Source organism: Lepisma saccharinum, chromosome 3 (assembly GCF_977018435.1).
Source record: "Lepisma saccharinum chromosome 3, izLepSacc3.1, whole genome shotgun sequence".
Taxonomy (NCBI): Eukaryota; Metazoa; Arthropoda; class Insecta; order Zygentoma; family Lepismatidae; genus Lepisma; species Lepisma saccharinum.
In genome coordinates, this window is record NC_139231.1 from 3,035,061 (window position 1) to 3,050,383 (window position 15,323).

The following is a 15,323-nucleotide window of genomic DNA, read 5'->3' on the forward strand; positions in this document are numbered from 1 at the left end:
TCCCCATATTTAAATTCTCTACACATAGTGCCAAAACAAGGTGGTTTATGGAGACCAGTAGTGGATTTTAGAAATTTGAATAAGCATGTATCAGTCCTGAAGTTAGAGTTGAACCAATTCATGAAATGTTACAACGATTTTTGGGATTAAAATATTTCTCTTCTATTGATTTATCGTGTGGCTATTTCCAGATCCCATTAACTCCAGAATCACATCATTATACTGCTTTCTCATATCGTGGTAGACAGTATTTATTTCGATATCTTCCCCTAGGCATACGATCTGCTGTGTCCATTTTTCAAGACAGGATGAACAAATTATTCACGAGAGAATTCAACGACTTTGTTGTTTGCTATTTAAATGATCTTTTGATCTTTAGTAATACTTGGCAGGAGCATTTAAGACACCTGGGAGCTGTTCTGCAGAAATTTAAAGATGTTAATATGTCCATCAAGTTTTCAAAGTGCAAATTTGCTTTTAAAGAAATTGCTTTTCTTGGACACATTGTTTCTGGAAATGAAATTAAGGTAGATAGTAGCAAGAATTCTGCTATATTAAATTTTCCAACACCAAATAACAAAAGGTCACTTCGAAAATTCTTGGGTTTAGTCAACTGGAGAAGAAAGTTCGTGAATAAATTTGCAGAAGTTGCCCATTCACTTTATGAACTTCTAAAGTTGAATATTCTCTGGACGTGGAAGGAAGTGTATGTAGAAGCTTTTGAAAGGTTACGTGATTTGGTTATATCTCCAGAAGCTTTAGCACAGCCTAATTTTTCTAAACCATTTAACATAAATGTAGATGGTTCAAAGATAGAATTTGGAGGTGTTTATGGCAAAATGGAGAGACATCAGAAGATAATCCCAGGATTATTCAATATGCAAGTAGAGTTCTTCGTGGTAATGAGTTATCTTACAGTACACATGAAATCGAATGTTTGGAAATTATTTTTGCCTTTGAGAAATTTTATATTTATGTAGCAGGAACTAAAATTAATTTGTTAAAAGATCATAAATCTCTTTCTTAGCTGGAGTCAGCAAGAACTTTAAATCCACGTTTAAATATATGGTGCTTAAAACTTCAAGGTTTTGATTATGATATCCACCATGTTTCGGGAGTAAACAATCAAGCGGCTGACACATTAAGTCGATATCCTGATACTACTACAGGAAATATTTCTTTATCCGGGTTGTTTATTAATAACTTAAAATTGGATATTATTGAAGAAGATACCTTGGAGTTCTGGAAGGAGTTTCAACATCGTGACCCATATTGTCTTTGATTCAGAAGATTGAGAACGGAAATCTTTCCAAGCCTTTTAAGACTCAGTATGCTCTCCAAGATAGCATTTTATTTTTAAAATGTGTTTCTGAAGATAATTGGAGATTAGTTGTGCCAGTTTCATTAATACCGAAAATCTTACATAAACTGCATGATTTGCAAGGACATTTTGGATATGGAAAGGTTTCCAGTAAATGTAAGAAATTATATTATTAGCCAAAGATGAACTTCAGTATTAAACACTATTTGAATAATTGTTTAACTTGCCCCAGAACTAAACAAGCTGTTTTGAAAAATGAAAAGGAGGATTTACACGTTTATTCTACCAGGCCACATTATTTGATTTCAGTTGATTTGATAGGACCACTTCCGAAATCTCAAGGTTACACATTTATATTGAGTGTAATAGATGTAATGTCAAAGTTTCTTATGGCATATCCTTTAAGGAGAGAAACATCTAGAGAAGTAATTAATAAATTTAAACTTTAATATTTTTATCATTATCCTGTATGTAATAGTCTACTGTCTGATAATGGTTCGCAATTCAAGTCACAAGAATGGAAAACTTTTGTGGAAGAATTTAAAATAAGGCATATCACAACTTCAGTTTATCTTCCGTTTGCTAATCCTATTGAACGATACAACAAGGAGGTAATTAGATTATTAAGACTGTACATAAGCAAAAATCATGAACATTGGTCAAAATATTTAAGTTTTGTTTCAGGACTATTAAATAAGTCCGTATCTGAAGTAACGGGATACACTCCAAATGAATTATTTTTGCATTACGAAATAAGAGATCCTGTTTTAAACCAAATTGATTGGCCTGAGACATTGAAAGCAGTTCCTTGGAAATATAAATGTTTAATTGCCAAATCTCGTTTCAAGGAAAAATATAAAATCAAGCCTAAGGAAACTAGTGATAGATACACAAGGATAGAGAAAAATGATAAAGTATTAGCCAAAAACCATGGACAAAGCAGTGCCGAGTGTAAACGATTACACAAATTTATGGACTTGTGGCTTGGTCCATATTTAGTTAAAGAAGTCAATGGTAACTGTTGTGAACTGTTATCGTTGGATGGAAAGAGAACTGTACAAACACGTAATGTATCCAATTTTAAGAATTTCAATTCTAGTCAGGAAAGGAAGGACGATTTATGTAAACTTAAGTAATTTCAAAAGATTTCAACAGCCTTTTATTAAGAAATGTTAATTTGTTTTAAATAATTATATGTTTTCAATATTTTCTGTGTTAATTAATGACAATGTGTATGTCATGAGAAAGTTTGTTTTCTTTGTAATTTCACTGGTCTGAGACCTCCACGCTATAACAGGTGACGGCGGAACAGTGTGGGAGGGAGACCAGCAGTCGGTAGGTAAGCCAAGGCCCGCCAAGGTGCTGTAGAGCTGTGGGGTTATGGTTATGTCATGAGAAAGTTTGTTTTCTTTGTAATTTTTCACGTTATCTAAAAATTTTAAAACCAATGTTCTAAAATTTTTCTCCAAAGGAGGGAGAATGTTGTGATTGTTTTCAAATTGTAAAATGTTTAATCACTTCTTGTGTAAAATAGAAAGAAAGAAATGTTATAGCATACTGTTTTGTTGCGTAGCAACCAGTTGTAAGGAACAAGTGAAAGAGAGAAGAAGAAAGTTTGTGAGCAATTCGAATCACTTCAAATCGAGCATAAACTAATGTATTTATTTAGTGCAAATAGCAAGTATATTCACCAGAGAACGGTGTTGTTATTTTGAACTATTTACATTACTCTTATTTCATAATTTGCTGTCAAGTAGAATAGTGATTTCCTGAGCATAAAGTAAAATGCTCAAGCCTCTACGACACTAGCAGATGTCGAGTCTGGAAGTCGATCACTTAACGCGTTCGACTGTCGAACCTGCAGGGAATTCTTAACTGTGTTACTAATACTTCTAACGGGTACTTATACATGTACCTACATTACATACACACACACACACACACACACAAGCACCCCCCCCCCCCACACACAGACATATAATTTCTTCTCCCTGAGATGGAAGATGCAATTGTCCAAAATGTGAATTGTCACTCGGCCCCTTAGAAACCCAAACTCTGAATAGGTGAAAAACATATGCGATTTAGACATGTTCTTTGCTTGAGGTCATTAAGCGTTAAAGATTTCCGGAAACGTAGGTTTAAAGACTAAATAATAATGAAACTTTTAATAGAAAATTATACGATTAGTTATGTACACACTTAGCAAATTTCAAAGAAGATTTTTTTTTCTCTCTGAACAAAAATGAAAGTTTCTACGAAAGAAGAATGAAAAATTCATCATAAATTTTCGTATCTTGCAGAAGAAACAAATTTTAAATCGCTTCTTATCGTAACGCTAATATTTCAAGTATTTCCCCAGTACAAATTGCGTTCAGCATCATCGCCATTGATAAATTACGTGACTATAGTAAAATGCCACGAGCTCCAAACCTAACCTTCCTACTACTTGTTATCCTTTACTTTTTAAATTACATTTACGCCCAGTTACGATAATGCTCACTTGGTTAGGTTAGAGAATAGTCACAGGGCATCGCTTGTAGACTATTAAACGAAGTGTTGTGGAATGACGCACTATGAGCGCCAAAGTGGCCAAAAAGTGTACTACTGCGTCTTTCCGAGAATGCACACAAAGTATAGCAGAAGGCGATGGCCAGGGTTAATGCTCTTAGCATCGAGCGTGTGGAGTGTGAGGTACCATTCCAATTTTAAGTGTTGTATTATTGTTGGTATTATTTTAAACCTGGGAAAGAAAAGTTTCTTCAAAACTACAATATCGTGTGGAATAAACCACTAGATCGCACACATCTCTGGCAACTATTCAACTCTTTCTTAGCTCGTATTTGCCTGTGATGCAGCTACTGGTCTTAAAATATAGGTCACTGTATCGTGGTACTATTTGTGAATGGCGCCAGGTCTTTGTGTGGGCGTTGCACAATGTTATTGATGTATAGTGACACTGCACGAAAATAGCAGTGCTTTCCGTCAGATGACGTATGCCAATGTTTATATTTAAAGAATTAACATACTCGAACCCGCTCTTGCATTTGTTTGCCCACTTCGAGATTCGTACAAGCGATGTTGTACTGTATTTATTTTGCAGCCTTTGCGTTTACACTAATTCTCATCACTTAGCGCCGAATTTAACAAAACCGATTACTACATTTTCTCTCTGTCTCTTTCTTTCAAGGTTTTGCTCTTCCCCCGTCATATTGATTGCAAAGTGGGGAGAATGCCGCTAGGCGGTGCTAGTGTGCCCGTGACGCGTTGCGGGTCGGCCGCGCTTCCAGGATACAAGGCCGAGTGAGCGGCGAGCTGCTCAAAAGGAAGGATGTCTCCGGCGTTATACCTCACGGCGATAGCAGCGATCCTAGCGACGAGTATAATAAACACCGAAACGCGCGCGGTGAGTACCACTATTTGTTATTGTTTTTGTTGTTATTTCATGATTCTTCTCTGCTGTTAAATGTTTTCGCTCTTTCTTGTTGGAAACTAGTATTTGGGTGCGCGGAAACATCGAATGCCTGTCATCCATGTTTATAGGCGGATATGTACAGAAATTAGGCTCTAGAATAGAATCATATCACGAAGATATAACGTAGTGAACTTGTTACAGTGGCTACAATTTGACCCGATGCTAATGTTTGCAGATTTGTGAATGAGTGTGCAACTTCGTACAGATTTACACTTTTCTCCACGGCTAGTTCAAGTTGTAGTTTGGTGTTTTCTTCAAGTCAGACGAAAATAAGAAATTAGATTAATTTATTTTAACGACAGGTTAATTTTCTTTTTTAAACACAGTGTCGATATTTAAGAAATTTTTAATGGTCACTAAATCCTTGACATGCTATTAATTAATTAACTGTAACGAATTTTTCTTATTCAAATTATTTTTCGAAATTTATTAGGAAGGAAGTACATAATTGAAACTAAAAATAGTAAGTATTTAGTAGGTGAATATGAACGTCTATGTCAGTCACGATAGCTACATTTAGCTGATTTGGTGATGATATTTTTCTGCCGACATGGACATACATTAGATGTAGCGAGTGTCGCGGAATTTATTTTCCAAGATTATCTCTCGCTTAGAAAAAAATAATTTGTCTTGTGCAATTTTTTATTTGATTTTGTTTATTTTACGTTGCTTTTTTGCCACTTGGGCTGATGGTGTCGATCGGCATAAGATAGATAAAAGGACAATCACTAACACAGATGGAAGACGCAAACGAACGCAGAGGATCATCCTGGCTGTGGCCAAACCCTCGCTAGCCTGCAAGAAGCGTCCCAGGTTGTACTGCGTGGAAGAAAGGATGGGATTTGAATATCTTGAGGGAAAGTCCCCCTTCACCTCCGCCCCCTCACGCGAGATTTTTGAAAATGAAAGGTATCTGATTAGAATCCCTATTAACAAGTGGTCTGAACTTCGGTCGCAGGTAATGCCTCCTGGTGACAAGACATTTTAGACACCACCGCCATACGAAACACATCCCCTTGCAAAAAAAAAACAAGAATCTGGAAACATTTATTATATTCCCGTGGAAGTATTTCTAAGCGCGTGTACGTTTTTGAAATTTCAAAACCAACGACGTGACTACTCTTCTAAAAAAAATCGAAATGCAGTGCGATTCATAATACTATCCGGGGCTTCGAACGTTTATAGTAAAATAACTATAACAAATACAGCAAAAAAGGTGCATATCAGTACATAAAGAATCTCTAAAAGTTTGGTACGTATTACAGATGCTCGATATGTGCACCCTGGACAGACATCAATCCTGAAATCAATTTCCCGCCTTACAAGTGAAGCGGTCAGACATAATTATGCACGTGTGTAATTAGTACCGTATACACCATCGAAGTTAAGTATACTTCGGTGACAAGACCTCAGATGTAGATCTTAAAAACTGTTCATGTTTCTCGAAATTTAATACATGATGTAAGCTAATATCTCCAGTGTGCAAATAAAATTTCACATAAAATCAAAATTATCTCTATTTCGATTGCTTTTAGCAGCTAAAATAGTTGAAAACTAAGCTTTAATTGCAGAATGCACTATTGATAATAATTGTAGCACTGGAATAAAGTTTCTTTTACTAAAAATTATGAAATCAAAGGCAATTTACTCAAATCCTTTTCATTAATTTATAACACTCTATATGCTCCTTTTCATTTAGAATATTTAGAAAGAATTTAAAGATATAAGAATTTCTCATCATGAAGGAAAACAATTGTGTGATGTAATTGCAGATACTGTTACTTTTTTAGCGTGCAAAATATCATAACGACTTTAGTAACCATTTGTTTTGTAACTTATGACTTTCTGTAGTTACGTGATAGTGTTTTATCGGGGGGAAATGTTTTACATGTAGCTAATAATTTAAATTTATTCTACGCGTGTCCTGGCATCTATAGTTCTTACAAATGAGAAAAATACTTGGTTTTTATCAAAGCAATTCAAATATGTGTGGTGTGATAAATGCAAGTTTTGCTGCCTTTTAAAAGTGTTATTTTTTCTCAAATTTTGTGCTTTACACTTCTCTTACAAATGAAACACTTTCTCATTTCTGAAGAAAATATGTATAATGGATTGATTTCGCCTGATTCCCGACTCGTTTGTAAATCAAATCTCACCAAATCCGTGAGTGGATCAGCCACAGTTGAAACATAGTGAGCCCCCCTTCCAATATTGCGCGTGCTATGGTCAACTTATGTCAAATGATACGTTATATTTTTACTGCATTGCAAATATATTTCTTATATTGCACACCTTTTCAAAGCAATGTTTCGGGTCTAGGACTTTTTGGTGCAGTAAATCTTGGTGCGGGGATTTTGGTGCTAGGTAATTTTGGCGCCACACACTTTGGTGCCTGACCATTTTGGCGCTGACCTCTTGTACTCACTTTCACTATTAAGTTACTTTACGTACTGAATGTAAGTCATTTCTTCATCACATAGAAAATGGCTTCCTTAGTGAATAGCTCCCATGGTCGGAAGAAGAAACTACAGTGTAATTCATGATGAACCTTCTTACTTTAAAGAAGGCAAGAAATGATTATGTGTACTGACAATGCTCTCTGAAGAAGCAGTAGAAGGCCCGCGTTCACATTGTGGAATGCATTGGCGGAGTTGGCGGGAGAGCCGTGGGGGCACGTGCCCATCCCAAAAGAGATGAATAAATATTGAGGAAAATCTTGATAGCATTATATTAAAACTAACAAAAAAAAGTTTTTGCAATCCTTTTCTAGATAGTAAAATAATGAAACTAACAATCACAAATGCAGGAGTAGATTTACTATACACTTGAATAAATCGACACCGGAGATCGAATCCGGGGCTTCTTGGTTACAAGGCAATAACGTCAACTGATAACCACAAAGCGAGAGCATTCTAGGTCCAACAATTCCCATGTGACAGTTTCTTCCGACAAAATGAATTCTCAATCTTATTTCTTTCTTTCCATAATCATTTTCGGTGTAGAACTACTTCTATTTCACAAGAATCTCTGATGCTTTCACAGTATAACCAAAGGGTCCTTGGGTTCGTTTCCTGGCAGAGGTAGATTGTACAGTGGTTCGGATTCCACTTTGATCTTTCACCATTCACCAGTGTAGATAGAGATTGGAGACCTCCAAAGTTCTCTCAAATCCGGTCCTGCAGTGGATGGGTATACTAGAAATGCAAAATGGTTGATGTACTTGTCTTTGGTTCAACATAGAAATAATCTAAAAGAAGATCCGCCAAAAACCCGCCACATTGAGTGGGGTCCTGTACTAAACATCCCAGGGAGGCTTCTCATGCATGCATATATATATATATATATATATATATATATATATATATATATATATTGTTTGATTTAGTTTATTTTACTTCGCGTTTTGTGCCTCCTGGATAATTTGCGAAGATGGGGATTAGTGATGAAATAATGAAATTGATGAATGGACATTCACAAACAACCAAGCCCGAGCGGTATTCGAACCCGGGACCCTTGACGTCGCAGCAAATAATATATATATATATATATATATATATATATATATATATATGCATATATAGGGTGCGGCAAGAAAAATTAACTGAAGCTGAACTCATTTATTTCTGAGAAGTACGCAACTGCTTGATACAGTACACTTCATATCAGACAATTACATGTTCAACATGTCTGCCACCATTATCGACAACGTATTCCATTCGTCTTATCATATCTTGGACTATGTTGGAACACTGATCTAGCGTTATGTTGCCAATAACAGATTCTATGTTGGTACGAAACTGGTCCAGGGTTCTTGGAAATTGTGAGAAGCAATCTTCTTTCAGAAGTCCCCATAGATAAGCGTCACATAACGTAAGATCAGGACTAAGGGGTGGGAAAGGAAAATCTGTTCTTCGTGATACGATGCCAGCGGGAAAGAGTTCCTTCAACAATTCCTTGTTACCACGTCCCACATGTCTTGTTGGAACACTTGGCGTTCAAACTGTAAACCATGAATTTCGCAAAATGTCTATAAGTCAGCTTGAAAACGATTAATTATTTGTTTCCTACACTACTGCATTAACTGTTCTTGTTTGCCCATAGTCGTCTTCAACAATGTATGGCCCAATCACACCATGTCTAGAAATTGCAGCCCACACTGTCAGCTTTTCTGAATGCATGCAGCATACTGGCCAGACTTCTCCCAACATAAGAAACGCATGTTCTGTGTGTTAACATGTCCACTTAGCAAAACATGAGATTCATCTGACCATCACAAATTGACCAGATAATGTGGATCTTTATAGAGCTCAGCTAACACACGGCCACAAAAAACTAGACGTTGAACATAATATGGGGGTTTGATTTCTGCAGAATGTGTATTTTGTACGAACGTGCACCAATTTGCTTCACTATTCGACGAAAACTTGTTTCTTCAATTTGAAGTTCAAGGGACATACGCAGCATACTTATTTTTGGCGATTACAAAACTTTGTCTAACATTATCATTTGTTCTCGTGCTTCGTGCCCTGCCTGATCGCCCTTCATTATGGTTCTTCACCGAGCGCGTAGTTCTAAACAGGGTTGTTAAAGGTCCAGGAATTTTAAATAAATTCAATTCCGGTCCAGGAGAGAAACTCGTCAATCGTAAATGGATTCTGGACCGTAAAGAACCTTTTTATCTGTAAAGTATTTCAATCCGGTCCAGGAACAATTTTCTCTGAATGAATTTAAATACGGTCCAGGAACATTTTTCCCGGATGAATCTGAATACGGTCCTGGAACCTTTTTTCCGAATCAATTTAAATTCGGTCCAAGAACCTTTATTCCAGGATCCTTTAAATACGGTCCAGGAACCTTTTTTTCGAATCAGTTTAATAGGGTCCAAGTTCCGTATTGAAACGAAACAATACGCAACTTGGATCGAATACGGACCTGACGATAAGCAACTATCCACTTGTGAGCATGAAAGAATAATCCAGGTGCTGTCTGCCTCGAGAATCTAAGGTACAATGTAGAAATGGGCGAAACGCAAACGCTGCAGTCACGTTACCCCTCTCCATGTAGTCCCATTCTATCGCGCGCGTTCCTTCCTTTGGTTGTAGCAACACTTTCCGTCCCTTTTGTGATATCCGCTGGGAACACAGCAGAATCACCTTACCTCATCGACGGCTCCTATTGTCTGTGGTTTCTGGATCGAATGCCGCAGCATCATGTGACGGGTTTGTTTGAACTCCATGTGACGCCACACTAATATAGTCCATTGCGTTATGTAAGTACAATCAACAGCAAATGAATTAGGTTAAAAAAGATTTTCTCGACGAAAAATGAGTTGGCAATGCTGCGAACACCGAGGCATTCGTGATAAGACAATATTTTTTTTTTTTTATTTTGCTTTGTTTTTACCATGACACATTTATAATTTGTCGCAACTATGAGGATGGATGATAATTACATTAAATTAATAAGGAAACACTGCAGAGATAGAACTCCATGCTGAGACCAGGCCTCGAACTCGGAAGCAAGAGCGGGGAAGTTTAATCACATCGTTCTAACTCTCGTCCACGAGTTAGCTTATAATTATTTGTAATTGCTAAGGAGTATTTAATCGTATATTCATACCTAATATCTGTTTCTGGACACTTAATTTATGAGTGGTATTAGATCCAAAATGTGTTCGTCGGGGAGAATCCGCTTTTTGTTTGACGGGGCGTTTGGGGAGGCACATCTCGTTCATATCCGAGAAACAATTAGAGTAAAAATTGACATGTGTGAAAGTTTAAGAAATGTGTGAATGACGGGGGATACTACCGAATAGGTGTATTCCTTTTTTTAAAAAAAAAAATTCCGGCCTGGGCATTGTTTTTTGTGTGCTTTTATCATATCATGACTCATCCTCATCGTCGTGATTCTTTAATCAGATGTGTTCACCCTCGTGAGGGCAGACCTCACCCTCACCCTCCGGAAGACTTGTGAGGGCGGTGGAGGGTGAGGGCTACCGCCATCTCGGAGAGTGAGGGAGTTTGATTCCAAATGAACACCTCTGCTTTCAACACGTCTAGTATCCCCATATTCTGCAACAATGCAACTTGCGATCAGTAACTAACTATCACAAATTTTGACTAAGTAATTTCTTCAATCCACGTTTTGCATAGAAAAGCTAATCGGGACTTGACATATGTTGTAAAGTGAGATCTGAACCACTATGTGCTTCCACCGGGTATGGAACCCCGGACCGAAAGAAGTAAATAAAAAACGTGGCTATACACCCCTGGAAGGGCCTTGGCCTATCTCCCGGCTGCCAGTCTCCCTCCCACAATGAAAGAAGTAAATAGATGAATAAATAGTTCAAAATTGAAATTATATACACAAGTATTGCTTTCAGTTATCTTCACATGCTCTAGAGCAAATTATGGATCTGCATTACAGGGAAGATTCACGAAGACCCACACTCATTTGATATGCAATGATCGAGATGGAAATTTCTGTGAGGTGGATGCTGGATCGATCCTTGAAAACAGGTCGGGGGGAGGGGATGTTTAGTGTATTGTTTCGCATAATTTGTAGGTAATTACAAGAGATCTGAGATACAAAAGTAAGTAAGTAATCTTCATAGCTATAAAATACAAATCTATCATATTCAAATTTTACGATATCACGTGTATCATCAGAAAACCAAACATACCAAATTTTGGAAAGTAGGAGCTAGTAAGTGAAATATATTTCAAGTTGATGATTTATATTTGATAGAAATTCTATTAAAATGTCAAACCTGAAGCCCATAGTCAAGTTGTATGATGAAAGGATAGAGGATAAGCTTCAATCAAACTTAGTATATGCTCACAAACAAAAATGGCGACTGAGTGACCTAGAGGAACGCAAAGCAAAGAAAGCACTCGATAATTGGTAGAAACAATGAGTTACAAGGGCGAAAAAAATGTATTTGCTTTTTCAAACTCAACTTTAGTTTGCCTGTTCAAAACTGAAATGCCATATTTTGAGAACATTGTGTCACATGCTAAATTAATGCAGCCTTGTAAAAATCAGAGTTAAAAATGTTTCAAAGAAAATAAATATATTGTCTCTAGGGAAAACAGAAAGAAAGAAAGGACACACTCATTCAAACAAACAAAAAATAAACTTGATTTTCAATGTTTCAAATAATGTTGACGTGTGTTCAGTAATGAGTCCACCAGCCATTGTTGTCGATTACCTCACGTAATCTTCTGGGCATAGATTCAACAAGTCTATGACAAATACGTGGCCTGTTCTGTATATTTTTCCATACATCATACACATGGCCACGTAATTGTTCTCTTGTTCTTTAATAGCCAGGTTCCCACTCTCTCACCATAATGGACCATACGTTTTGAATTGGATTGAGGTCTGGTGATTTTGCTGGCCATTCGAATGGCTGAATGTCAGGGTGATGTGCAAGCCATTGCTTCGTTCTTTTGGACGTATGGATATTGCAATTATCATGAACGAAGTTGATGATGGGCATTTCCTTGCAAGGATAAATAACGCGAACTGTCTGTAGCATATGTTCTTCAAGCACTTTAATATATTCTTCGGAATCCATCCTCGAGGATATTTCTACTATATCTCCTGCACCAGCTGCACTGATCCACGTCCAAAATGCCACTGAAATTCTTCCACTTCTTCGATTGCTACGAACATATCTTGGATCGTAACGAGTTCTGTCCGGCCGCCACAAATTAATTTTTCCATCTTCATTCGAACAAAACACTTTCTCGTCAGTCCAAATTACTGTTTCCCAAAAGTCATTTGTCATGGTTAGATATTATAAAGCGAACCCAAGACGAGCATTTACGTGTTGCGCTGTGAGTTGCAATTTCTTCGCTGTTGTTCTGTGCCGTATCCCTGCAGCTTGTAGACGCATTCGTATTGTATCACTTGAACACTGCAGTTGTAAATGTCTGGAAACAATACTGGCTGGAGAAAATGGATGATTTGCAATGTGTTCCACAATATCAGCATCTTGCTCTCCCGATGTCACTCTGCGGCGCCCTGTTTTCACTTGTTTTCAGGCCCTCTTCTCCTTCATGTTGAAAACGCTCTATCCAATGACGAACAACATTTTCATGCCTTCCAATGGCTATTGCAATATCGGAAATTGTGCGGCCACATTCGAACATGAAAATTATACGGCCACGTGTAGCTTCAGACGTGTATGGCATCTTGACTCCGTAGCTCCAATGAACGATTCCTCGTCCTGGCCAGGTTTCCGACTACCACATCGCAAGTCATTCACTTGGTCTTCAATTAAGGGTTGCTAACCCTATTTTCAAAAAAATATCGTTGGTATGCAAGGAAAATACCAGGGATGGTCACGACATTACGATCCAACAATTTAAAAACGGAATTTTTCATTTCTTGCGAAAGTTAAGGTAAACAAATGCTACTGAATTTCTACTTACGAAATTTCATCGCCGATTCTTGTCATACGAAGTGAAATGTGTATTTGTTTCGGAAAACTTACAGGTGTAAATTATCTTCCCAGTAGAGTAATCAGGGTGCTAGGCACGATAATTGTCATTATTATTGTTTATACTATATAACCAATAGTACGTATTGTTACGTAAGTTTCAATGAATGATGTAACCTCTTATCACCTTACCAATAATCATAACCAATATTAACACTCGAATCTAAGTCAATCGAATATACAGCTTGGCGAGGGGGAGGGCGGAAATGACAATTTTTCCATCCCATGAATAAGCTATAACGTCCCTGGGCTAGTGTGCTGCATAATTTCTACATTTAATTTGAGAAATTGTTTTAAAAGAGCTATATTTTTGTTCCTCAGGTCCCAGGAGCTTAACAAAAATATCATTAGCTAGTAAATGTTAACAAACCTGAAACTTTTGGGGCCAAGTGTCCCTCTTTCAGATGCCAGAATTTGAACCCTAAAATAATAATTCTGAATTTACGAATAGTAGCGTGTTGAATGGCAGTGGGTAATTAGAGGTGCTGTGCGTATTATTGCTTTACGAATTCATTTTCCTTCGGAAGAAAGTTGCCATTCCGATACAGACAGAATATTTGGAAAAGTCCTTAATCATTCTGAATAAGTTTTATGCACAAATAGGCAAACCGCGACGAGATCTACAGTTTAAACAAGAATCCGAATCACTATGTGCCTCCACCGGGCATCGAACCGAGAACTCATTGATTACAATGCGGCGACGATTTCCTTGCGCCATCGTGGACGCTCTCTTAATCAGTTGCATATGCATAAATTAGTATAAATTAATTTAAAGTATATTTCTCATACTACATAGAATTCATTATTACCACAGTCGGGGAAAATAGTTTTAGAGAAAATTGAAAATAGAGGAATATCTATCGCTCTTCTCGTTTTACTATTTCTTATAAAATCAGATGCATTTCACATCACTGTCACAACCTAGAGCCGCTATTGAATGCAGAAACAGCAATACTTCAAACTTTGAAATCGACACCGAGGGTCATATTTTTGTTATTTCACGTCACTGTTCTACCAGTCTCGGATAATCGCAATGATGAAGGTTGAAGATGTGATAGATGGAAGTGGGATGCAGACAATGACACATCCTCACCTTACTTCGAAGCGCGTGCGCTAACCAATTAGCCACGGGGTTGGATTTTTTGTGTTTATCAGTTCACCAAATTAATTTATTCGTCATTCAAGATCCAGAGGTAGAAAAGCAACGTAAAATAACGAAAACAGAAAAAATACCATTCACTTATCATCACCCAACAATTTCATGCTGACCAAATCCACACACGAACCTCTTTTGACATTCGTTTTGCAGAATGGCCTTGGGGATTAAACATCGCCCATTTACTGGTTCAGCTCGAGAGAATCCAGGTGACCATGTTATCGAAGCTTATCTTCAATCCTTCACACAACTTCGCTATTTGCTTCTTACAGGTTTGACATCTTAACAGAACTTCTATCGAACATTCATCATAGAGTATATTTTACCTATCAGCTCTTAATTAACCTTCTAATTTTCACATATATTTTGTTATTTTTATTTAGCGTCGCTTTTCTTCCACTTTTGGGCAATCGCGACGACGAAGATGAGTGAAGATAAAATAAATAGAACATTCAGAAACAACACCAATGCCCAGACCGTTATTCGAACCTAGGATCCCTGACGTAAAATCGTGTAGTGCTACCACTCAGTTAATTTTCACATAGAAACTTACACTTACACACCTCTTCCTTACATATGTGTTTTGTTTTACCTGCTGCATTTCTCCTATGGTGAATTCTAACCCCTCATTTCAGGTTTATCTCATGTTTATTGCTATTGCTTTGTAGTGAATGATAATCCTATTACGCCATGTGAATCTTACTCCAAACAAAAACCCTGTTAGAGGATGGAAACGTTACGTGGGTAGTGTTGTTAAAAGTCTGCTTTGGTTAGCTTTTTTAGTGTATTGAATGAATATTGCATTTTCATTTCGTGTTGAGGCATATTTTGGTCACCTAGATTTTGCATTTACAATATGTAGGTCCAG

General features: G+C 37.2%; 1 protein-coding gene across 1 annotated transcript in view; it reads left to right on the plus strand.

Annotated features, from left to right (window-relative positions):
* Positions 1-4,600: 4,600 nt before the first annotated feature.
* The window catches only part of LOC145984905 (uncharacterized), a 318,537-nt gene continuing 307,814 nt past the window's right edge, over positions 4,601-15,323 (plus strand). The window contains exon 1 of the mRNA XM_083118286.1: positions 4,601-4,724. Within this exon, the coding sequence (XP_082974412.1) occupies positions 4,650-4,724 (75 nt within the window). The 5' untranslated portion in view covers positions 4,601-4,649. The remainder of the gene's footprint in view (positions 4,725-15,323) is intronic.